At 38.7% G+C, this 26,269-nt stretch overlaps 2 protein-coding genes across 5 annotated transcripts; both read right to left on the bottom strand.

Moving 5' to 3' along the window:
* Nucleotides 1-15: 15 nt before the first annotated feature.
* Nucleotides 16-2,577, bottom strand: LOC145087603 (S-adenosylmethionine decarboxylase proenzyme-like). The gene is made up of 4 exons (XM_079025596.1): nt 2,447-2,577; nt 2,300-2,361; nt 1,602-1,747; nt 16-1,505 (listed from the first exon to the last, which is right to left on the bottom strand). Exon 4 carries the CDS (start codon nt 1,356-1,358, stop codon nt 258-260), a length of 1,101 nt encoding a protein of 366 aa, XP_078881722.1. The 5' UTR covers nt 1,359-1,505; nt 1,602-1,747; nt 2,300-2,361; nt 2,447-2,577; the 3' UTR covers nt 16-257.
* A 1,451-nt stretch (nt 2,578-4,028) lies between these two features.
* LOC145087602 (Tetratricopeptide repeat (TPR)-like superfamily protein) lies at nt 4,029-6,453 on the bottom strand. 4 transcript variants are annotated; one of them, XM_079025593.1, is made up of 2 exons: nt 6,242-6,453; nt 4,029-6,106 (listed from the first exon to the last, which is right to left on the bottom strand). In XM_079025593.1, the coding sequence occupies exon 2, from the start codon at nt 5,893-5,895 to the stop codon at nt 4,114-4,116; it is 1,782 nt and encodes a 593-aa protein (XP_078881719.1). In that variant the 5' UTR covers nt 5,896-6,106; nt 6,242-6,453; the 3' UTR covers nt 4,029-4,113. The 4 variants fall into 4 exon arrangements, with proteins under 4 accessions (XP_078881719.1, XP_078881720.1, XP_078881717.1 ...); XM_079025594.1 differs by having other exon boundaries at nt 6,249-6,453; XM_079025591.1 differs by having other exon boundaries at nt 6,270-6,453.
* Between the last annotated feature and the right edge of the window lie 19,816 nt (nt 6,454-26,269).

The following is a 26,269-nucleotide window of genomic DNA, read 5'->3' as shown; positions in this document are numbered from 1 at the left end:
CCAAATGCCAATACATCAGAAACAATGCCGAGTGACTTAAAGATGAAACAAGTCATATCATATCATCATACAGATGTGTCTTAGTCAAAACAAAAGGCAGCCAAAAACAAACGAAAGACAACATGGTACAGTCAGATAGTAAATACACACAAAATTAGAAGCAAACACACACACACACTCTCTCTCAGCCAGACAGACGCAAACAGCTTCACAACCACACTAGACATTCCACTTCACAGACTCTAATTTTCTCATTCTCACTCATCCTCATTCTCATTCTCAGTTTCACTCCAACAGCTTCTATGCAGAGTTGATCGTGGAGACAACCCACAACCACTTCCACCCTTGACAAACCCAAAGTACACCATCTCGCCCCCTCCTTCACCTAAATCTTCAAACTTCATTTCTTCAACACTGTACCCCTTAACATTCACACACATACCATTATCATTCTCACTATCATCCAGATCAAGATCCAAATCTTTCAACTCATCTCCATGCAAAGCCACCGAAAACTCACTCGGCTCAAAGCAGCCCAAAACCCGTTCAATCAAACAACCCAGATCCACAGACTTGAAATCATAACCAACAGCTTCAAAACTAGCATAACTAAACCCATCTTCTGGGGTCACATGAATGGTCGAGATCGCATCACCTTCAATCGCATTCATCGAATACCCACACGGGTCAAAATCAAAATCACAAATCTCAGATTCCGGAAGAATCTTACGGATTCCAGAACCTTCAGTCATCTCCACCGCACAGCTCGATTCCGATTTGAAAAACACCGATGCTTTCTTCTTGCTTAAACCTGTCATGCACATCTCAAGAGTGTAAACCGTAACCGATTCCATTCCTTCAGCTGAAGCAGAGTAGACGTGCCATTTCTGATTCTTGTCATCACCTCCCATGACATAAGCATTGGAAACAAGGTTTCCAAAGTGGCTATCGAGTACCATTACTTCCTCAGTGAAGCTCCTGTGAGGGTACACCTGAGCTCCGGGAAAGATAAAGCTTCCACGGGTGTATCGAACGGATTTCACAGTGAGTGAAAGTTCACCGGATAATTTGAGTATAATCGGGATAGAAAGGAGTAGCTTTGTAGTGCCACATGTTTTGATGATGATCTTGTATGGGTAAACAAAAAGACTGGATTCCGATAGAACATAGGAATCGAGTGAATCGTTCGATAGTGAAGAAACAATCGTGCATTCCGCCGGTGCTAGAAATTTGTCAATTTGGTCCTTGGTTAAAGAACGGAGACCTCGGTTTCCAGGGTCGGGACCAGGGGTAAAAAAGGAAATCTCGAGCCTCTTCTCAAAGCCTTCGAATCCGATAGCAGACATTGTGGACGTCATCTTTTTTGTTGTAAAGAGAGGAATTGGGGAAAAAGGAGGAAGGAAAGAAGAGTAGAGAGAATGGAAAAGAAAAGTTGTTATCTAGAGCCTAGGGGTTATGTAGGAGGGATGTTAAAAAAAAAAAACTCAGGACGGCTTGCGGGTGCACTGCAAGATGGAAAATGGGAATGTGTTAAAGCGGTTTGATTGTAAATTGTAACGATGGAATGGAATGGAATGTGGATGATGGAAAGAGAAACTTACGTTGGAGAAAGCAGCAGATTTGAATTTCCTGAGGCCACCGCTTGGACGAACGTCTTCAATACCGTAACCTAGGGGAGCTTCGTAAAATAAAGATTTACTACCAGACTTTTTGCCAGCTTTTGACTCCATTAGATCATCCAATTGTCCTGCATGAGTACAGTGAAACATTAGTTAGAGCATTATAGCAATTTCACAACGTCTTGTACACTCAGCTGCAACAAATGTCTAACACATTTGAAAACCAGGGTTGAAAGGGGTTTTGAGTATTCGTAAAATGCCAAGATGTGAATTTCATGGGTTTTAGGATGGAATGTTGAAATTACTGAGTTGTAAATTCAGATGGAATTTTAATTCCATACACATTTGCAACAAAAGAAGAATCTGAATGGAATCGAGCTCCAACTCCGTCAAACCAAAAGCCCCATTAATTGCAAAAGATTACGGCCTCAAAATAAAAGCCTTTTTCCCCTTTGATACGCTAATATGAAAACCAGTAAACCACACCAAGAAAACGAAAGTTTGAAACAAACGCAAATGATTACATATAATTGCAATCAACAATAACAACAAACCACGATTATCAACGTTACATCATTTATAACAGGCTATTGTCTAATGTCTACGGCAAACAACCAATTCAAATAATGCAAAACCTAAAAACAATCCACGCCAAGTAATAAGAAAGGTGAATGACTTACGGATTAAAAACGAATAAAAGAATGAGAGATCCGCAATACGTAAGCCTCAATGGAGCAAAAGCCTGAAACAAGTGATCCCAAAAACGTTATAAAGGCAAACAAAATAAACGATAGATAAACAGCAGAATCAACAGGCGAAGAACATACCGATTGATTTATATTGTAAATCGATAAGAAAATATGATTGGATCGAATCAGAACCCTAAATCTGGAACTAATCGATCGAGAAATTAGGCAGGTGAGGTGGTAGATTTATATACGGGAGGAGGTTTGAGAACTTGTGGGTGATAATAAAAAGAGGGAAAAGCGGAGAAAGTACCGGCCCAAAAAGTATCAGGTGTTGACACGTGTGCTTTTAGGATTGTTAAATGACCATTTTATCCTCGGGAATAGGAGGTGGAACTTCTCTTGTTAACTCCAATCCCTTAAAATATTCATTTGTGTTATTTTGGTTTAGTTTTTCCAAAGTGCTTAAAATACAATATTTAACATTATCTTATTTTATATATTGTGCTTAGAAATGTTGAAATTGTTGAAATCTTTTACATATAAAGCAATACAAAGTATCCGATGACTTTGGTGTCAATACATTCAAATGGTATAATTTATTTTAAAATAATCTTAAATGAACCTCCAATGATAAAATATATGTTTGGGTATCGTGAGTGTATAGATCAAGTAGTACAAATTTTGATAAAGTCATTGCACAACAAAACCGATTTTGGATCAGATTTTATCCAAATAAAAATAATTGGTTTTGTTGTATACATTTATGTCAAGGTGTTGTTGAACATGTATAATTTGTTTTAATAATTGGTTTTGTTGTATACCTCTACATGAAGGTGATTGTAAAATTTTAGCATAAAGTCTAATTTATGGTAAAGTGACATAAGGTTACAATGGATGTTGTATAAGCTCACCAACTTTTTGTTTTCATATTATATGAAAGAAAACTATATATCCATTTACCTTTATATATCAGTCTAAATTATGGAATGAATTTTGATGTGGTAAAAGTAATAAATTAAATATTAGATAGATCGATTCACAACTAATGTTTGACACTGTAAGTTCCATTTGGAAAGTTAACAAGTCATGTATATTTTGGACCATGTTGCGTACATATATTAATCTATAAGAAATTAAAAGTCATATATCGAAATTGCATTTATCGAGGGTGTCAAATTGCATTTATCGAAATTCTTACCTTCAAACAAATTAAAATGCTTTTTATCTGGTGGTATTTGGACCACAAGTATTCACACAAGGGTCCCTTTAGATATATCAATAATTATAGAGAAATTTCCAAAATAACCAAAGAAAAATATTTCCAATAATGACTATCGAGTCGGCAGAGGGGATTAGGGATGCCCTCTGTGGACTAAGCTTTAATTCAAATTTTAGGGATATTTTTGTAAAATTTACATTAATCTGCACTACTTTACCCGAGTCCGCAGTGCAGAGTGCAGACTAGGCATATGCTCTACGGAACGGATCTTAATTTTTTGTCTCTGCGAACTGGTTCTTCATAGAGTGAGTTCGCATAGGACTTGTGTAAATGTCAACTTTCACCTAATAAAATTACGAAAAATGATAATCATTATTTACCTATTATTTATAGTCTTGAAGCTTATACTATTTATAATTATGCTATCGGTAATGTAATTACTCGTATCCTTGTAATTTGAACGGATTCAAATAAGGCATAAACTGAAAACAATAAACAATATTCAACGATCAAAAGAGTAGAAGTAATATTTAATTAAAGAACAGGGGCCGCTAATAATTAACTCCATGATTACAAGGTTTGCTTCCTACGCATAATCTTGATCCTTATGGATCTGTTTCAAGGTACTTCTTGAAATTAAGCCTCTTTCAACAGCAAGATTCCAAAAACTTCCCAAAATACCCTTATCATCAGCATAACTAGCAGCAAAACTTTTGTGGATTTTGTGAGTGATCATCAACCTCTTCTTGTACATCTCATCAAAAATCTTCAAACCATTATCTATATCACCTGCTTTCAGGTATGCATAAGCCAAACTAGTAAACACAACACTATCTCCTAATATCCCTTTATCCTGCATAATATCACATAATCTTTGAGCATAATCAACCCTCTCTCTTTTACATAATCTCCTTATTAGTGCCCTATAAACCGAAATATCAACAATTATACCCTTCTGATGAAACTCATCAGGTAACTTCAAAACCATCTCTTCATTGCTTAAATTGCAGTAAAGATCCACAAGCCATGAATAGGTGCAATTATTTGGAGATAATCCATCATTAAGCATACAAAAAACAAACTCTTTAGCATTTTCAATTTCTTTAATCTTGCAAAATCCATGAACCAATGCCTTGTAAGTAAACGAATCCGGTTTCAATCCTGCATTCAACATTGTACCTCTAACTTTTAAAGCAGACTTCATATCTCCAATCTTGCAATAAGCATTAATCAGTGTGTTGCAAGTGATGTTATCAGGAACAACCTTTTTCTCACTCATTTCATTCAACAATTTGTTTGCATCCTTTATTCTTACATCTTCACATAACTTACGCAGAATTGTGTTATATGTAACAGTCCCAGGAGACAACCCTTTAGCTTCCATTTCCTCACGCAAGGTCAAAGCTTGGTCAAAACTGTTGACTCTACAATACCCATCGATTAAAGTAGTGTAGGTTACATGATTTGGATTTGTGTCTTTCATTTCTTTGAACATTCTTAATGCCTCCCTCATTCGACCTTGTTTACAGTACCCATAGATCAAGGAATTATAGGTTATAATGTCGGGATGAATATTTGATCTGTCCATTCTATCTTGAATACACAAAGCCTCATAATGCATACCTTTCTTGCAATATAATGATATCAATGTGTTATAAGTAAAAAGATCAGGAGAAACAGATTTAATCTCCATCTCACTTAACAATTCTTCTGCTTTTTCAATATCAGAAGACTTGCAACAAGCATGAATCAAGACATTGTAGATATGCAAATTTGGAAGTATCCCAATCTTGATCATTTTCTTGTAAGACTTCCAAACTGTATCTGTCAGCCTCTCTTTAACCAATGAATTCAGCAAAACAGTGCAAGCAGGTAAATGTGGCTTTAAACCATGGACCCTCATGTGTTCAAACACTTGAATTGCATCTTGGGTCATCTTTGAATTTGCATAGAAGATGATTAACCAGCTCAAGACATGAGAATTCACATCTTGGTCATCGCAAGTAGTGGAGAGGGCATTTAAAACCGAGGGTGATGATAAAAAATCTCTCAGAGCAATTTTGTCGAGCAGTTGGTGTGCGCTTTTGAAGTGTCTGTGTTTTGTCAAAATGTGAATCATGGTCCATGAAGATTGTAACGAATGCTTGTAATCAGGATTCAGTTCAATCCATTTGAAGAAGTTCCAAGAGATGAAAGAAGAAGATCCGTGTTGGGAGAGATTCTGAAGTATCTGATTGACAGAGATTGAGGAAATGACTGAACCGATTCTGGGTTTTAATAGAAGGTCCCAAGAACAACCTTTTAGTACAACTGCGCAAACTGTTTTCACTAAATGGGTTTCATTTGTAGCGCATCTTAAGTTAGCCATGAACAACAAGAGAGATGAACCCTAATTCAAAGGGTTTCCATGGTGTTAGTTTCGTTTTTTTGGAATGATGATAAGTTAAGTTGGAGAAAGCAGCAGATTTGAACTTCCTGAGGCCACCACTTGGGCAAACGACCTAGGGGAGCTTCATAAAATAAAGATTTACTACCAGACGTTTTGCCAGCTTTTGACTCCATTAGATCATTCAACTGTCCTGCATGTACAGTGAAAGATTCGATAAGAATCAATTTCAACATATTATCGTTCCCATTTAGCCTGCTTAAAAAAAGCTTGATTTATTATGAATCAGTATAATGGGATTATACAATACTTTCAAATTTGGGAGTACCTCTGACCTCTTATGTGGAATTCCTTACCTCAAATACCATCACTGGTCAACGTTTATGAACAAATAAAGCTTGTAGAGAGGCATAAGGTGTTAACAGCTTAAATCTATGGCAATTGTGTTATATGTAACAGTCCCAAGAAACCTGCAGTTCTTCCCCAAGAATTACAATTTTCAACCCGACGGGTTTAAATGCTTTTTAGGGTCAGTTTCCACTACCATGGTTGATCAGCTGATTTTTTGGTTTTTGGAATATTAGGGTTTTTAATATTAAAAAAATATTCATTACCGTATCCAAATTAAATTCAGATAATTGGGATTTCGGATAGGGTTTGGTTAATTCGGGTATTATCCGAAATATATAATTTTTTTTTATTTTCATCTGAAAATAAATTTAATGAAATAAATATGTTGTGTTTTATTAGTCTTTTTTATATAAACAAACGAAAAATAAACCAAGTTACTCAATCTTTGAACATTGAGATTTTTTAGTCAATAATACCTGAGATATCAAGTCATTTTTTAACAACTTAATTTAATCTAATAAGATGTTAAAAAAACAAATACTTAAAAGATCTTAATTTAAAAGTTTAAAATGTTTAAGATAATTGTAAGAGTAAATTACACGAATGGTCCCTATGGTTTAGGGTAATTTGCGCGTTTGGTCCCTAACTTATTTTTTTAACTCGGAAGGTCCCTACTGTTTGCTTTTGTTACGCGCTTGGTCTCTATCTTACCTAAAAAGACTATTATGCCCTTGATTTTTTTAATTTATTTAAATAAGCACATCCCTAATCTCACCCCCTCACCTTACCTCACCTACCCCATCATTTTTTCCTCTTTAAATAATAGTCTTTTTAGATAAGACAAGGACCAAACGCGTAACAAAAATAAACAGTAAGGATCAAACGCGTAACAAAAACAAACCATAGGGACCTTCCGAGTTAAAAAAAATAAGTTAGGGACCAAGCATGCAAATTACCCCAAACCATAGGGACCATTCGTGTAATTTACTCTAATTGTAACCATTAGTTTTGTCATGTTCTAAAATTTCGTCAAGATAATGAGTTTGTTAGTTGCAATAAAACTATAATCTAGAAAACACTTAAATTTTAAAGAACATGATTATATATAAACAATTACTTTTAATATTGCTAGTGTCATATTGTCATAATAAGTAAGACTATGTTCCATGTATTTGTCCGGCTGATATCCAAAACAGAGGATTATATGATCACTTATCTTAAATAGCGTATCATCATCATCTCAGTTCCGTGAGACCTTGAAAGAGCTACGATTGCTGATCGGTTCCTGAAGTCATTCTTGCAGTTATAGTTATTAAACTTATCCAAGTGGGAGACTGTTGGATTAGGTGTCTAAGTTCATAACTATTTCTGGAATGTACTTGATTCGGTTGGCATGGTCCATTTGGGTTGCATGACATTGCAACACTTAGATAAACTAAATGAGAGAAATGACACTTAAGGTTTATTAATATATTATAACTTCTAATATATTAATAATATTATTTAATTAGTATTAATCAAAGAATTAATTTGGAATTAATTAAGTGATCAAAAAGAGACTAATTAAATATATGGGGTTGATTGTGTAAATCATTTATTCTTGTATATTGGGCTAATGATCATGGTTTATATGAATTGGGCTAAACCCATAAGGTGCTTCATGGATAGTCCATGGAGGTTATAAACTCATGGATCATGGAATATGGAAAGCCATGACAATTAGGGTTTACATGGTGCAACCCTACTTGTGACACAACTATATAAAGACCCCATGACTAGCAAAATTGGCACTACTACAAGCAAGCACAAGAGGGCTAGCCGAATTTTTAGTGTTAGTGAACTTCTCTCAAGGTTATTCCAAGTGTTGTGGTGTTGTGTGAGACATTTGAAGCATCACACTTGAGGTGCCAGGCTCACAAGGTTCTCAAGGGATCCACGCAACAAGAAATGTATGTTTTTTTTACTAGCTTTATGATTCAAGTTCCCCATGCTATGCTAGATAGGTTAAGAATCTTGGAAATCAAATTTGCATGTATCTTAGTAAAACATAGATCCAATGTTTCTAGGGTTGCATGTACACCTTAGGAGTGTTAGAATGCTTAAAACCTTTCGTTTTTTTACCTTTGAACATTGACCAGAAGTTTGGCCAGGGTTTACCATTGGATATTTTGGGCCTTTTAGGATATGGGCCTTTCGGGATAGGTCCATGTTGGGTTGGGCTCAATTTGGATAGTTAGGCCTTATTGGGCCTTGTGGTGTCATTTCAAGGGTTGGGCTTATGATGATTGTGGATTGGTCTTTGGATTTTTTGATAAGTAAGGAAAAATAGTAAAATTGACTATTACCCTGAAGGTTTGGTTATTGGACTAGAATTTTGGTTAGGTTGGGAACCAATTATTGATGAAATATTATTTGATGTTGTCAATGCAAGGATTTCGGTAACAGCAGCTCCAGTATTCGGTTATCTTGGAGTGAGGTGAGTCTCCTCACCGTACTATGAGTCGAAGGCACCAATGTCGGCTCATTTGGTTTATGTAATATAGGAAGATCAGGGGGATGGCCCTTAACATTTGTATGGAAGACCAGGAGGTGACTCCTGGAAAATCTATATGTAAGACCAGATTTTGGACTCTGGCAGTTAAGTAGATAAATAGTTGTAGGTTTTATGTTAATTGTCTTTGTGATGCTTGCATGGAATACTAGGAGGTGGCTCATGGCACTTGTCTGTAAGACCTAGGGTGTTATTAAATGAAAAGTAGGCTACGATTATACGACATAAATAGAACGATAATATAACTTTATATTAAAAGAAAGTAGGTTGCTATTAAACTAAATTGGGTTGTTATAAATGAGAAGTAGGCCGTGATTTATGTCTTATTAGGAAAAAAGATTCGATTAGGTTAAGTTTGAAACTACAGGGACCATTTATGTAAAATTTGATATGTTAAAGATATATTTGGTAATTCATTCATCTTGAATCAGTACTTTAATTCTAATTCTTTGCTTTATTTTAGTTTATTAATAATAATAATGTTTTTTCTTTTAAAAAAAGATTTATTATTAAGGCTACAAATATATTCTCGATTTACAGTAAAACATAAAGCATAATGAATAAAAAAAGATCATATAGTGTTGTGCCATCTTCTTAACTTAAATCAAACTAATAAAAAGTTATTTTAACTTATTATTCAAAACTTGTAATTCAAAAGTTAATTATTTCAACAAAGATTACTCTTTTAGTTTTAAATATTTCCCTAGTTATACTTGTAACGTGTATTAAAACTTTGATAGTAAAATAATCAAAATAAATTAAATGGAATGATGTTATAATGTTAAATTAAAGGAAAGTAGGTTGCTACTAAATGAAAAGAGGTTGCTATAATCCAATTTATTGTTAATAAAAGGGTAATTATATAAAATTATATAGTATGTCACTGTGACTTTGAAAATTAGTAAATTTATAGCAACCTACTTTCGATTTATAGAAAACGTACATCTAATATGACATAATTAGGAAGTAGGATGTTATATTATACATATAATTTTAATAAAATGGTAATTATGTAAATTTCAGTTTTGATTCTAGAAGCTTCAAAATAATGTCAACGAAATAAGAAAGTAGGCTGCTATTAAACGAAAGTAGATTCCTATAAACATAATTTATTTTTAATAAAAGGGTAATTAGCTAAATTGCGGTTTCCACTTGTGTAAAATTAGATAGTATGTCATTACGAAACCCCAAAAAGAAGTGCATTGCTCTCACGAAAAAAAAAAACAAGTGAAAGAAAACCAAACAATAATATCAAAGTATGTTACCCTTTCATGCAAAACACCATACAGGTGACCCAAAAACAAAAAAAAATCTATTAACATAAATGATCTTTGTTGAAAAAAATTAACAAAAATGGTCCTTGTATAGAAAAACAAATAAATGGTATGTGTTTAAAAAAAATTAACAAAAATAGTCCATTTTAAAGAAACATAAATAGTCCATGTTTAATCTTTCTATACTACAATGCCTTTATTATATCATTATACTTTTCATTTTTTTTCTTCTAATAGCAGTGTGACATCCCCAATTTCATGGCCATAAAAGACCGATTTATTTATGCTTTGTTTTTTTTTTAAATCAGAGTAATCGTTTAAAGAAAATTGTTGCGGAATTTGTCCCCAAAATAAAAAAATATGATAAGAATTTATCAAAGCATTTCTTAAAGAAAAGTATTTTCATTATATAACAAAATCTCGGGATGCCATGTTCCGATACAGACACATAAACATAAACAGAACTTACATTTATTTACACTAATGATTTACATCTCCTTTATTCTCTCAGTGAATTATGTCTTCGTATTGATACCTGTGATACAAAGAAAACTGAGTGGGTCAGACTTGTGAGCCTGGTGAGCATATAGGGTTTTCAACCCACAATAATACATTTATTAAATTCAATTATCAACAATCACCCAAATACCCATCCCCATTATATTCTTTATTTATTAAGGTTTTACCCTAAGAATCGATTATACTTTCTTCATTCATTCCTAAGGGTTTACCTGAGGAATTGGCACACAGTCCATTTGCTACCACGGTTTATACAACAGGCACTACGTCGCATAGTCACCAGGGTTCATACAATTGGCACTACGTCTCATAGTCACCAGGGTTTACACAATAGACACTACGTCTCATAGTCACCTGGGTTTACACAAAAGGCACGAAGTCACATCGTCACCAAGGTTTATCAAATAGGCACAAAGTCGCATCGTCACCAAGGCTTACTCAATAGGCACGAAGTCGCATCGTCACCAACAATTCCATCTACCCATGTTCTACCCAACATTTTTGTAGATATAAATACAAACACAATTTAAATCATCTAACACCCGTATAAAAACATCAATTCCAAATCCATCTCAAATAGATAATTAATATATAACACATAGCACGTATTTTATAAAATACTTCATATTTATGTGTAAGATGAAAGTGACTATACACTCACTTGATCAGAAGATGATCGGGCAGCACTACGGCTTGCAGAAGTAGTGTTTCTCCGTAGATCTGGAAGATCTTCACAAAAACCGGCTCCTCGCGAGCAGCGCTGCGGCTCGGGAATAACGCTCTTCGGGATCCTCGGGGCTTCGGATCTTGCTTCGGGGCTCGGAAATATTACCGGGGCTTCGGGGTATAAACGGCACACAAAACGAGGCAAAAACTAGAGAGAAGAAAGAGTTTGAACAAGAGAAAATGGCTGATTTCGAGTTCTATTTATAGGCTGAGGGTATGGGATTACGCGGGGCGTAATCTCAAATTACACGAGGCGTACTCGAGTTACGCAGGGCGTACTTTGACGTCATTGCGTGCGTCGACTGGTGGCACTCGAGTATTGGTCAGACAAGTTGCATCCGACTGAGTACGCTGGGCGTAATTTGACTCGTCGAACTTCTAAATTGCGTAACTTTCGCATACGAGCTCCGTTTTCGACGTTCTTTATATCCACGCGTAGGTGAGACTACGCTATACAACTTCCGTTTAGACTCCGTTGGCTAATTTTGACTTTATTTTTATTATATTATTTTTAGTAGGCCGGGACTGGAAAACTCCGTTATAAATTCATAGCTTCTTCATCCGACGTCCGTTTTCGCCTATCTTTTTATCGTTTCGCTACAATTGACGAGATCTTCGATTCTCGTTTAGATTGTTTTGGCTAAAAACCGCTCGATCTCAAATCGAGTATTCGGGCTGCATACTGCTAAGCTGTAACTTAGAAAAATCATAACTTCCTCATACGAAGTCAGATTTGGACGTTCTTTTTATGCACGCTCACGGTTTAACGAACTCTAAAACTTTCGTTTAGATCACTAAGGCTAAATATCGCTCTAACATAAATTCACTTTTTACGTCGCGCTGTGTCGTGCTGGTTCTGTCGCGAAACTTCGACAGGTCATAACTTCTTCGTTATAACTCGGATTTCGGCGTTCTTTATATGCACGAAAACCTTGTAACATATACTATAACTTAGTTAAGATTATTCATTCTAAATAATCTTTCATCAAAAATTCATTTTTGACGCCTATCGTTTCTAAATTGACTAGCCCTGATCTACGGGCGTTACAATTATCTCCCCCTTAGGATGATTACGTCCCGGAATCATCAATGAAAATAGAACTTGTATAATGATTCCATACGCTATCTCTTCATCCTAGGTAATAACCGTAAATTCTATGTTTCCTCGAAAGAGTATTTAACTCTATGGATTTCTTGATCGCAGACGATGCTCAATCTTGCCTCTGCTTATCGTACTATGTTGTACTTTCAATCACAACCTTCGAGTTACCAAATAAGTCGTTATTATGGACTCCTTCTTCTTCTCAGGATAAATACTTTCCTTTATCTATTGTAACAGACCGATGGGTCGTGCTCTACTGACCTCTCATCGCACGATGCGACGCTTAGACTTGGTCTTTTTAAAGTTAAATTCCAGAATGGAATATACCTTCCTTCATATTCTAATGTGATATAATAACATTTTAGCATGTAGCATTTCTAGCTACAAACTTTATGAACAACGAGTACGATACCAATGATCGCATTAACTTCAATCTTCTGACTTACGTCCGATGTTACTTCGAATTAGGTTCTCCGAACCACGTAACATACTCACCGTAGTCGGACTCAATTTAATATGACCACTAGGGTCGGAATAACAATCATCCTACTAGCCATTATCGAAACAAGGGTAATGACATACTTGAATAAAAACGAACTCAGTTACAAGCTTCTTGGTAACCTTGTGACTTTCCCTGATCCAAGTGCGAGTCCTGTGCTTCCGGTAGTATAGGCCTCTATTACCATTCACACCTACTCATACTCGTCCCAAGTATTGTATCGCAGTCCCCAAGTCCTAAAATCACAAAACAATTTAACACATACGAATGTGTCCACATAATCATAAACAATCTCCCTAGACTCTACTAGGACTTCTTCATTGTGTATCTTCAATCATCAATCCTGCTTCAACTTGGTTGGTAGTGGAAAGTTCATCCAATGGGACAACTTCATGAATAACGCCAATATTCCATCATCCTGCCAATCAAAGGTGTACTTCGGACGTACCGTACTCTTTTAAACGCACTGCTTGACATATACTAACGACAAAACACCACTCTTACGATATCTTCCGACAGGTGTCATTCACTATCATGAGCCTTTTTCATTTCCTCCATTTACTCAATTCTCTATGAGTTTTCACCATGACGTTATTTTCACAGAAGCATGCATTCCTTGCATCAAGACGAAAATATAGCCAGAGAAGATTTAGACGCGTAATCCTCCTTATTACTCCGAAAAGTTATATGCCAGTTCAAATATCGTAATTAAACATTTAGAAACCTGAGCACATAAAATTTCCAGATCCGGTCGACAACAGACCATAGATCCGAACAAATAATATCACAAATGGCAATCATATAACATTTAGCACATAAAAGAATTTTAGGCATCTTTCCTAAAATATACTAGTGCTCGTGTCTAAAATATGGTAGACACTCATCTCACGGTCATCACTTAGCATTCTAAGTTTAAGTCTAGAAATTTCCTACAAAATTCCTAGTTCGCTTAAACTAATGCTCTGATATCAACTGTGACATCCCAAATTTCATGGCCAGAAAAGACCGATTTGTTTATGCTTTGTTTTTTTTTTTTAAATCAGAGTAATCGTTTAAAGAAAATTGTTGCGGAATTTGTCCCCAAAATAAAAAAATATGATAAGAATTTATCAAATCATTTCTTAAAGAAAAGTATTTTCATTATATAACAAAATCTCGGGATGTCATGTTCCGATACAGACACATAAACATAAACAGAACTTACATTTATTTACACTAATGATTTACATCTCCTTTATTCTCTCAGTGAATTATGTCTTCGTATTGATACCTGTGATACAAAGAAAACTGAGTGGGTCGGGCTTGGGAGCCTGGTGAGCATATAGGGTTTTCAACCCACAATAATACATTTATTAAATTCAATTATCAACAATCACCCAAATACCCATCCCCATTATATTCTTTATTTATTAAGGTTTTACCCTAAGAATCGATTATACTTTCTTCATTCATTCCTAAGGGTTTACCTGAGGAACTGGCACACAGTCCATTTGCTACCACAGTTTATACAACAGGCACTACGTCGCATAGTCACCAGTGTTCATACAATTGGCATTACGTCTCATAGTCACCAGGGTTTACACAATAGGCACTACGTCTCATAGTCACCTGGGTTTACACAAAAGGCACGAAGTCACATCGTCACCAAGGTTTATCAAATAGGCACGAAGTCGCATCGTCACAAAGGCTTACTCAATAGGCACAAAGTCGCATCGTCACCAACAATTCCATCTACCCATGTTCTACCCAACATTTTTTTAGATATAAATACAAACACAATTTAAATCATTTAACACCCGTATAAAAACATCAATTCCAAATCCATCTCAAATAGATAATTAATATATAACACGTAGCACGTATTTTATAAAATACTTCATATTTATGTGTAAGATGAAAGTGACTATACACTCTGAAACGACCCAAAAATACGACCTAAAAATTTCATTTATTCACTATAACCAAAAACCATAATCTGAGTATCAAATCATAAAACCATACGATGTATCTCAAACATAGTAAAACACTGCGAGGAAAACTATATCATATCAAAATCCAGAACAGAATCAACTCCCAGGATGAAAACTGAAGTTGTGGTGTGTGCGATGCCATCATCCCGAGCTCTTCCCTTTGCTTGCGGAAGTACCTGAAACCAAAACTGAAACTATAAGCACGAAGCTTAGTGAGCTCCCCCAAACTACCACATACCATACAATACATATAAAGCACATATTGGGCCTTGCCCGCTGCATCAGACCGAAGTCTGGAACTAGCTGCATCGGACCGAAGTCCGGAACTGACCGGGACCTTGTCCCCTGCATTGGACCAGAGTCCGGAACTAAATGCATCGGACCGAAGTCCGGAACTGACTGCATCGTACCGAAGTCCGGAACTGACTGCATCGGACCGAAGTCTGGAACTAACTGCATCGGACCGAAGTTCGGAACTGACTGATCATGACATAGCATAACACATAACAACTATTATAATCACACATACTGCATACTGCATCGGAACAGAGTCCGGAACACATAACACAAATATGCTTGAATCACAAAGACATCAAGCACTCTAGCTACTGCATCAGACCAAAGTTCGGGACTACTGCTAATTAAACGGGTCGGCATTGTGGCCGTAGACCCGTTCCTACTGAAAGGAAACTCACCTCGTGAACTGGCTGCTGTGTGAATGGCTCTGAAAACTAACTGCTGCTGCTCCGGTATCTCCCCGGCTACAAGTCCATAAACATACTCAATCAAATACTAAACACTGCACTGGGTAAAATGACTCTTTTACCCTTGGTCAAAGTCAACTCTCGGTCAAAGTCAACCCACATTTGACCTGACTCGCCGAGTTGGGCCGCCAACTCACCGAGTCTCTAATCTCACTTCTCAACCCTACTCGTGGCTACTCGTCGAGTATGACATCGACTCGACGAGTACCCTCTCGATCCAAGAACTCAGTCAATCTTCATCCGACTCGCCGAGTCATATGAACAACTCGACGAGTTGTTCTTGAACTTAAGAAGATTGCCTTGGACTCGCCGAGTTGTATGAACAACTCGCCGAGTCCCTCCATTACTGAGTCTGACCTCGAAATCGCTAAGTCCACTCCACTACTCACTGGTCCCACTTGGCATCGCTCAAAAAGAAAGAAATCGGGGACTCGCGACTTGACTCGCCGAGTCGTTCTTCCGACTCGCCGAGTCACAACCATGCAACTATTCTACACTCGATTCTGCTTGAATCCATTACATACAAATGATAGATCTGAGTCTAATAAGCTGATTTACCACGTAAAGTTTCCAACTTTACGTGTACAAACACATGAAAAAGGGGATAAAGGCTAAAAAGGCACTTAAAAGGGTAGATCTAGGGTTATTATGCAAAATAGCCCCAAAAAGGCAATAGATCCGGGCTCTACAACTCCTAAATGAACAGATCTAAGGATATCTCGACATAATAGGGCTTCCATATCAACATAAGGCTTGAGAAAAGCATCAACTAGATCTAGAAGAGTTCTAATGGGGTTTTAAAGCATAAAAGGGAAGGAAATCCGAAGAATACCTCAAAGAACTCTGGTTTGCCCTTGAATCTTTGCTCTACAACTCTTCTCCTTGCTCCTTTCTTCTTTACCTTCTTCAAGCCTTCACAAAAGCACACAAGATCACTTAAATCACTCAAGAACGAATTAGGGTTTTCTTACAGCTCTCTGGGGGGTGAAGGAGGCGAGATTGGGGGCTATAAGGTGGCTTAAATAGTGGGCAACCCGGGGATTTAGGGTTTCTCACAGACAGACAGACTCGTCGAGTCCAGAATATGGACTCGCCGAGTCGCCAGCTAACACGTGCTCGAAATCCCGTCCCTACTCGGCGAGTCAGGCTATGAACTCGCCGAGTCCCTCTTGCAAACTTCAAAAATAAATATCATAGAGTCATCATACCGGATACGGGTCGTTACACACTCACTTGATCAGAAGATGTCACAACTGGAAATTTTGTGTCCTGTAATCCATACACTCAAGTCAATGTGAATCAAAAACTTAAGGACATGATTGACACCTATGATTATGACTTCAAAAACTTCAATCAAATACATTATACAAGTACTACAAATAGTCATAAAACAATTAGAAACCCTAGAAGTTCTTATTTAGGTACACCTTGGACTAGAACTTCCTTATTGGATCCAAATGGACCAATAAGCTTCCAATTAGACTATCATGGGCTTAGAACCCTAATTGGGCTCTAATTGGACCCACACTAATTTATTTCAACATTTTGGGCCATGTTGGACCTAGAATGAAATAAATTAATGACTATGAACCATAATTAACCTAATTTGACCCTAACAAGTCATAAAAATCACCTTTATATTTATTTGGACCAAAAATCACTCAATTTAACCATGAAAATTGGGCTTAAGCATTTATGGCCCAAACATCCTCTTTTCCCCCACCATTCTCGGCCCAAGCCCAAATAAAAGGGAGGAGTTGACTTCTTGCATGACACATCATCTTTGTATGGAGGATATCTAAGCATTACCCTTCAAACATCCATGCATTCTCATTCTTCCATGCAAACATCACCTCAAGGTCTTTTCTTCTCTCCCTCCCTCTTCCTTCTTGATTCGGCCGAGAGTAACCCACACACACACACTTCACAAACTCTCTCCAAATTACTCAAGAAATCATCCTCCCACTCCATTCAAAAGTCTCGAAAATTTGGCTTGAAGCATAAGAATCATCCTAAAGAAATTCACCATCTAAGGTAAGTTAATGTTTAACTTATGATCTAACTCCCTCTACTTCATTAAAATCTCTTCTAAATGCATTCATTTTTGTGATCTTGCATCCTAGAGGTCGAAATCTTCACCAAAGGGTGCTAAGGCCAAAAATCACTTCATTTTCCTTCCATTTTCTTTGCAAAACCGAGCCCCCACACCCAAGGTGAGCTTCATACCCCCTATTTTCTGTTTTATGAGTTTTTTGGGGTGGGGAATACAAGTGAAAGTGTAGATCTATATGTGTTTTGTATGCCTTGTATGATTTCCATGCTTACATGTATGCTTTTGTGTGCTATAATGTTGGATCTAGCCATAAAACCCCTTAAAACCGAGATATATTTTATGTTAAATGGTTTTAGCATCAAATATATTTCTACATACAAAGTGTTTCAAGAAAAATGGCTAAGTGATTTAGTAACAATTTTCCTTGGGCTAAAAACACAAATTTTGGGCCTAAAATGTGAAAAATACAAAATTAAGGGTCCAAATTGACATATCACGAATTCTGATGGATGAGGTGTGCCAAAACAGTTTCAATAAAACAATTTCTGGAAATTTACTCATTTAGAGGTTTAAAAACATAAATTTCAAGCTTAATGGGCTAAAAATGACATTTTCGGCCCAATGAGGCCCATTATGCGAATTTTTCTGTTTTGGAGGGCCAAAACTGTGATTTTCTGTAAAACAGTGGACCATAAGTGATCCAAGTCCTTTTCAAAGGTTTAAAATGCTTTTTAAATTTAAAAAGGACCAAAGTTGCAAAAATTTTACAATTTGGGCCAAAATTGTCAAAATTGCGAAAAGAATGGTTATAACCGAGAAAACTGAAATTCCAGGGACTTAGGCTGTTTTCTATGAAAAATATGCTGAAAAATATTTATTTCAATAAATTTTTGGTGTTAAAATGTCAAGAAAATTGATTTAAGGACCAAACCGGAAAGTATTTAAATAAAGGGTTGAAAAAGTAAATTTTACAAACAAGGAGGGGCTGAAAACAGAAAATTTTCAAGACTAATTCAATGCATGCAATTTGACCAAATAATGGTACCGCGACTATCGACGAAATACAATACACTACAATACCAAAATCGTTGTAAAACGAATTGGTTCGGTCTCGAACCAATGAAAATCCGAAACTACTAACATGGCGACACTACGATACATACAAATAACGTTTGGGAATTCAACTTACATACGAGTGTGCACAGACGTCTACGCACCATCTTTGGGCCCCAAAAGTGTAAAATCTTGTTTGTTGGGCCTAGCTAGCCCAATGACCTGATCTTAAGGCCCGAAGACATTTTTTTTCTACGAAGTGTTGGGTTTCACCGACTTGGCACAACGTAGAGGGACTTTCAATGGCTTGTATACCACTGGTCCCCAAGGGTCCTTTGGTATTGCTAGTAAAGTCTACATATTTTTGCGAGGCGGGTCGGGGACCCCTCGTACACATTTTATCCTCAACCGGCTAATAGAGTCATCGAGGCCTTCGTGTCCTCTTTCTCTTCGGATGTGGGACGACACGTAGTCAGGGCGGCTGGATAACGTGATTAGTACGGACGACGCCTTCGGGATCGTTAGTATTGCTATAAACTGGGCGTTTGTGTAATGCGGGTTTGTAGTAATTAATCATGCTCAAAAATAATCCAACGTCGCCTGGGAATGAGACTACTATTTTTGTAATGGTTTCAACGCAACTTAATGGAACTCAAAGGATTAGGAAAACATCGGGTTTTCCTAGGTTTCTCAATACATATCGGATTCGAAATGCATACAATTTTAACGAACAATTTTTACAAGTATAGAAACAAACAAGCATACCTATGGATCTTCACATCTTTTTGACTATACTATTTTCAGAAAATATCGGATTTTCTGGTGATTTTTCAAACAATACGAAACGTTGGATTTCAAAACACTACTTATGAACTCACCAACATTTCATATGTTGACGTTTTTCAAAATACTTGTATTCTCAGGGAACCAGTGAATCAAAGGAAATCATATTCAGTGATGGCTTGCAGTTTGTTTATGTACGAGTCGAACAATTTATTTTTGGGAATGTAATGTTTAAACAATGTATTTCATGTAAACGTTACTGGTTGTACTATATTAATGCATGGTGACGAATGTTGTTATGTTTCATATATATTCAATGTTATGGTATTCAATTGAGTCACAACAGCCCCCGGACGTTTCCGCCGCCTGGTTCGGGGGTGTGACAGGTTGGTATCAGAGCTTTGTTTATAGTGAACTAGCATGTCGAGCCACACATTGATATGCAACTATAAACCAAAAGAGGGACTAACATAACTCTGAACAAAACAAGTAAATAAAACACACTTGCTTGCATTAGAAATAAGGACCTAACGCCGAATCAAACACAATAATGCTGGCATTTCGGTTAAATCGGGACTGTTCATAGTGATACCGAGGAGTGAATGTAGTCTGATCAACTACGTTCCCTCCAAAGTAAAACTAGCACACGTCTTGATAAGATCGGGACAGCTAGGGAAACCTAAAACTATACCTTTAGCACCAAAAAGAGAACGTCTGTTTAGTCTGCAATAGTGGAAGAGGCATAGGATGATATTAGTGAACTCTTACGTGTTTTGCTATGTGTTGCGAATCTATGATTGTATGCTAAAATGATAGAAGTACTTAAGTTCGTGCCATACACCTAGTCAGTAGGACCATAACCTCACGGAAACCACGTACACCCAACATCTTTCCGTTTCGTGACAAGAAGATGCCTCTCCGACCTACTCGCGGAAACCCAGGACCAACTCCACCCGAGGTTGACTCCACTGCTTTTCAGGCAGCTGTGTCTGCTGCGGTCACAGCAGCTATGGCACAACTTCACCGAGGGAACAACGGAGGAGGTAACGGGCAAGGATCCGGAAGTTCGAACAACGGGACGAACCAAGGACCCACTAAAACGTGCACCTACAAGGACTTTGCGAACGCTAAACCACGAGATTTCAATGGCACTGGAGGAGTGATCACTCTGAAGCGATGGATCGAGAAGGTAGAGTCGGTATTCGAGATATGCGAGTGCCCCGAGCAGATGAAGGTGAAGTTCGCGGCCTGTACTTTTGTGGACCAAGCACTCACTTGATGGAACGGACACGTGGAAGCTATGACGCTCCCTGTCGCCAACTCTATCCCCTGGGCAGAAATGAAAGAAATGTTAATGGCTGAGTACTGCCCCCGAGGCGAAATACAAAAGATGGAGCAGGAATTATGGAACCTCACTGTGCAGAATGCGAATATCGATGCCTACATATCGAGATTTAGCGAACTATCTCTGTTGTGCCCGGGTATGATCACATCAGAAGGAAAGAAGATCGAACGATTCATCTGGGGACTGACACCTCCCATTCAGGGGAATGTGATAGCTGCAAACCCCGAAACGTTTGACAGTGAAGAGATTGGCAAAGAGGCTATATGATCATAACAACAAGAAGGGCGAGAAACCAGTGGAGACTGAGAAGAAGAAGGAGGGTGATGGTAAGAAAGGATGGAACAACAAGAGAAAGGGGCGTCAGGGCCCCGAGACCTCTAAAAAGCAGCAGACAGTGGCAGTTAACGCTGTCACCGCACCGGTTCCAGCTACACCACATGCTCCAGCCTCAGCTGCTTCAAATGCTTCAAGACCCTATTCCGGTAATTCTCCCAAGTGCAATAAGTGCGGTTTCCATCACCATGGAGAATGTAAGGAGTTCCATTGCACCAGTTGCAACCGAAGGGGACACACTGCAAGGTTCTGCAGGACTTATCCTTCTCAGAATCAGAGTCAGGGAAACAATCAGAACAACAACAACAACAACCATCGCAATACCAACAACACCAATACCGGCGGCAACAATGCAGGGCCTAGCCACACCTGTTTTGGGTGTGGAAGGACGGGGCATTTCCGCCGAGATTGCCCTAACAACAACTCAGGAAACAGAGGAGCAGGAAGAATGCTGACTATGGGTCAGAGTGATGCAGTTCAGGACCCCGCAGTTGTGACCGGTACGTTTCCCCTAAACCACAGTTATGCATGCATCTTATTTGATACCGGAGCGGAGCGAAGTTTCGTAAGCGAGAAGTTTAAACATTTATTAAAACAACAACCCCAGAAGCTAAATGAAACCTATACGGTGGAAATGGCCAATGGGAAAACCGAATCCACTGGGGAAATCTACATCGGATGTACCCTAACCCTCAACCAACACGTTTTTCGAATAGACCTAATGCCAGTATCAATTAGGAGTTTCGATGTGATTATCGGCATGGATTGGTTAAGCCCCCACCATGCTGAGATTATGTGTCACGAGAAGGCCGTTCGCCTTCGTCTCCCGAATCACGAAACCCTAGTAATTTACGGAGACAAACCTAGCACGAATCTTCGTCTTATCTCGTGCATCAAAGCACAAAAACATCTGCGAAAGAACAATTTGGCGTTCTTGGCTCACATAGTGGACAGGACCAAAGAAGAAACTAACATCCAAGATATTCCGGTAGCGTGTGAATTCCCGGACGTGTTTCCTGAAGATCTTCCAGGAGTACCCCCAGAGAGACAGGTTGAGTTCCGAATCGACCTCGTTCCAGGAGCAACTCCTCTCGCTAAATCACCATATCGGTTGGCTCCTGCCGAAATGCAGGAACTGTCCAGCCAACTCAGTGAGCTTCTGGACAAAGGATTTATCCGACCTAGCTACTCGCCATGGGGAGCTCCGGTGCTCTTTGTCAAAAAGAAGGACGGATCTTTCAGAATGTGCATCGATTACAGAGAGTTAAATAAGCTCACTGTTAAAAACCGCTACCCACTCCCGCGAATCGATGATCTATTCGACCAGCTCCAAGGAGCTAGCTATTTTTCTAAAATAGATTTACGGTCCGGATACCACCAACTCAAAGTCCGAGAAGAGGATATTCCTAAAACCGTTTTCCGAACCCGCTACGGACATTATGAATTCGTCGTAATGCCCTTCGGTCTAACAAATGCACCTGCCGCATTCATGGACCTAATGAATCGAATCTGTCGACCGTTCCTGGACAACTTCGTCATTGTGTTTATCGATGACATTCTCGTCTATTCTTGAAGCAAAGAGGAGCATGGCCAACATCTCCGACAAGTCCTAGAGACGCTGCGATCGGAAAAGCTTTACGCCAAACTCTCTAAGTGTGAGTTTTGGCTACGGAGCGTGAATTTTCTAGGTCACGTAGTTAGCCAAGATGGAATTCATGTGGATCCCTCTAAGGTCAAAGCTGTGGAAGGATGGGCAACTCCGACTACGCCCACAGAAATTCGTCAGTTCTTAGGCCTAGCAGGCTACTATAGGAGATTCATCCAAAACTTCTCTAAGATCGCCAAGCCGCTTACCTTGCTTACGCAAAAGGGCGTGCCATTCAAATGGACAGACCAACAAGAAATTGCGTTTCGAACCTTGAAGCAAGCTCTCTGTAGCGCTCCTGTGCTATCTCTACCCGAAGGAACGGAAGATTTTGTAGTCTACTGTGACGCTACGAATCAAGGATTAGGTTGCGTTCTCATGCAACGTGGAAGAGTGATAGCATATGCGTCCCGCCAACTAAAGACGCACGAAGTGAATTACACGACCCATGACCTAGAACTGGGAGCCGTGGTCTTCGCTCTGAAAATTTGGAGGCACTACCTGTACGGTACAAAGTGCACCATCTTCACGGACCACAAGAGCCTCCAGCACATCTTGAATCAGAAAGAGCTGAACATGAGACAACGAAGATGGGTGGAATTGCTAAACGACTACGAATGCGAGATCAAGTACCATCCAGGCAAGGCCAACGTGGTAGCTGATGCATTAAGTCAGAAGGAGTACTCTAATCGCCGTACGAAAACACACTCGATAACTATTCAGTCTCATCTGGCCACTCAAATTGCATTAGCCCAGGCAGAGGCTATGAAAGCGGAAAATAGAACTAGCGAGGCATTACGCGGGATGGAGAAGAACCTAGAAGCCAAAGAGAATGGGGTACACTACTTCATGAACCGTATTTGGGTCCCAAAAATCGGAGGATTTAGGGAGACCGTTATGAAGGAAGCCCACAAGACACGATACTCCATTCATCCCGGTTCGGACAAGATGTACTTGGACATTAAACAACACTATTGGTGGCCTAACATGAAGGCGGAAATCGCGACCTATGTTAGTAAGTGCCTTACGTGCGCCAAAGTAAAGGTGAAGTACCAGAAACCTTCCGGATTGTTACAGCAACCGGCAATCCCTGAGTGGAAATGGGAGGGGATTTCTATGGATTTCGTGACCAAGCTGCCCAAGACGTCGGACGGACTGGACACCATATGGGTAATAATCGACCGACTGACGAAATCTGCCCACTTCCTGCCAATCAAAGAATCCTACAAGATGGAGAGACTGACGCGATTGTACCTACGAGAAATCGTAAGACTCCATGGAGTGCCAAAATCTATCATCTCGGATAGGGACAGTAGGTTCACATCGCGCTTTTGGCAATCACTCCACAAGGCAATGGGAACTCATCTCGATATAAGTACCGCATATCACCCACAAACGGACGGTCAAAGTGAACGAACCATCCAAACGCTTGAAGACATGCTTCGTGCTTGTGTGATAGACTTTGGAAAGTCTTGGGATACCCACCTACCGTTGATCGAATTCTCATATAACAATAGTTACCATTCGAGCATCAAGGTGGCCCTTTCGAAGCACTGTACGGGCGTAGATGTAGATCGCCGTTATGTTGGGTGGAAGTAGGTGACACCCAACTAGCAAGAACGCATACGTCAGGCAGGGCACTAACAGGACCGGAGATCATTCGCGAAACCACAGAAAAGATCGTTCAGATCAGAGCTCGATTGCAAGCATCGCGTGACAGACAAAAGAGCTACGCCGATAAATGGCGAAAACCCTTAGAATTCCAGGTCGGTGATCGAGTACTGTTGAAAGTCTCACCCTGGAAAGGGGTTATACGTTTCGGAAAACGGGGAAAATTGAACCCACGATACATTGGACCTTTCGAAATCGTCGCCCGTATAGGTCCAGTAGCATACAGACTACAACTACCCACGGAGCTAAACGGTGTACACCGCGTGTTTCGTGTCTCTAATCTGAAAAAGTGCCTATCAAATGAAACCCTTGTCATTCCTCTTGACGAAATTGAAATCAATGAGAATCTCCTGTTCGACGAAGAACCAATCGAGATCATGGACAGGGAGGTGAAGCGTACTAAGCAAAGTCGCATCCCGATCGTGAAGGTGCGGTGGAACGCAAGGCGTGGGCCAGAATTCACGTGGGAACGCGAAGATCAAATGAAGCAAAAGTACCCTCACCTATTCTAGCATTCTCAAATCTAGCTTTCAAACAGAATTTCGGGACGAAATTCCCTCTAACGGGGGGATGATGTCACAACTGGAAATTTTGTGTCCTGTAATCCATACACTCAAGTCAATGTGAATCAAAAACTTAAGGACATGATTGACACCTATGATTATGACTTCAAAAAACTTCAATCAAATACATTATACAAGTACTACAAATAGTCATCAAACAATTAGAAACCCTAGAAGTTCTTATTTAGGTACACCTTGGACTAGAACTTCCTTATTGGATCCAAATGGACCAATAAGCTTCCAATTAGACTATCATGGGCTTAGAACCCTAATTGGGCTCTAACTGGACCCACGCTAATTTATTTCAACATTTTGGGCCATGTTGGACCTAGAATGAAATAAATTAATGACTATGAACCATAATTAACCTAATTTGACCCTAACAAGTCATAAAAATCACCTTTATATTTATTTGGACCAAAAATCACTCAATTTAACCATGAAAATTGGGCTTAAGCATTTATGGCCCAAACATCCTCTTTTCCCCCACCATTCTCGGCCCAAGCCCAAATAAAAGGGAGGAGTTGACTTCTTGCATGACACATCATCTTTGTATGGAGGATATCTAAGCATTACCCTTCAAACATCCATGCATTCTCATTCTTCCATGCAAACATCACCTCAAGGTTTTTTCTTCTCTCCCTCCCTCTTCCTTCTTGATTCGGCCGAGAGTAACCCACACACACACACTTCACAAACTCTCTCCAAATTACTCAAGAAATCATCCTCCCACTCCATTCAAAAGTCTCGAAAATTTGGCTTGAAGCATAAGAATCATCCTAAAGAAATTCACCATCTAAGGTAAGTTAATGTTTAACTTATGATCTAACTCCCTCTACTTCATTAAAATCTCTTCTAAATGCATTCATTTTTGTGATCTTGCATCCTAGAGGTCGAAATCTTCACCAAAGGGTGCTAAGGCCAAAAATCACTTCATTTTCCTTCCATTTTCTTTGCAAAACCGAGCCCCCACACCCAAGGTGAGCTTCATACCCCCTATTTTCTGTTTTATGAGTTTTGTGGGGTGGGGAATACAAGTGAAAGTGTAGATCTATATGTGTTTTGTATGCCTTGTATGATTTCCATGCTTACATGTATGCTTTTGTGTGCTATAATGTTGGATCTAGCCATAAAACCCCTCAAAACCGAGATAT

The sequence above is a fragment of the Lactuca serriola genome, chromosome 2, assembly GCF_051521515.1.
Source record: "Lactuca serriola cultivar US96UC23 chromosome 2, Lser_US96UC23_V15, whole genome shotgun sequence".
Classification (NCBI taxonomy): Eukaryota; Viridiplantae; Streptophyta; class Magnoliopsida; order Asterales; family Asteraceae; genus Lactuca; species Lactuca serriola.
Note: the sequence above shows the minus strand (reverse complement) of the source record. Positions and strands in the feature narration are given on the sequence as shown.

What these genes read in the sequence shown, in the direction of transcription:
- LOC145087603 (XM_079025596.1), bottom strand. Translation starts at nt 1,358, where the DNA reads ATGACGTCCACAATGTCTGCTATCGGATTCGAAGGCTTTGAGAAGAGG.
- LOC145087602 (XM_079025593.1), bottom strand. Translation starts at nt 5,895, where the DNA reads ATGGCTAACTTAAGATGCGCTACAAATGAAACCCATTTAGTGAAAACA.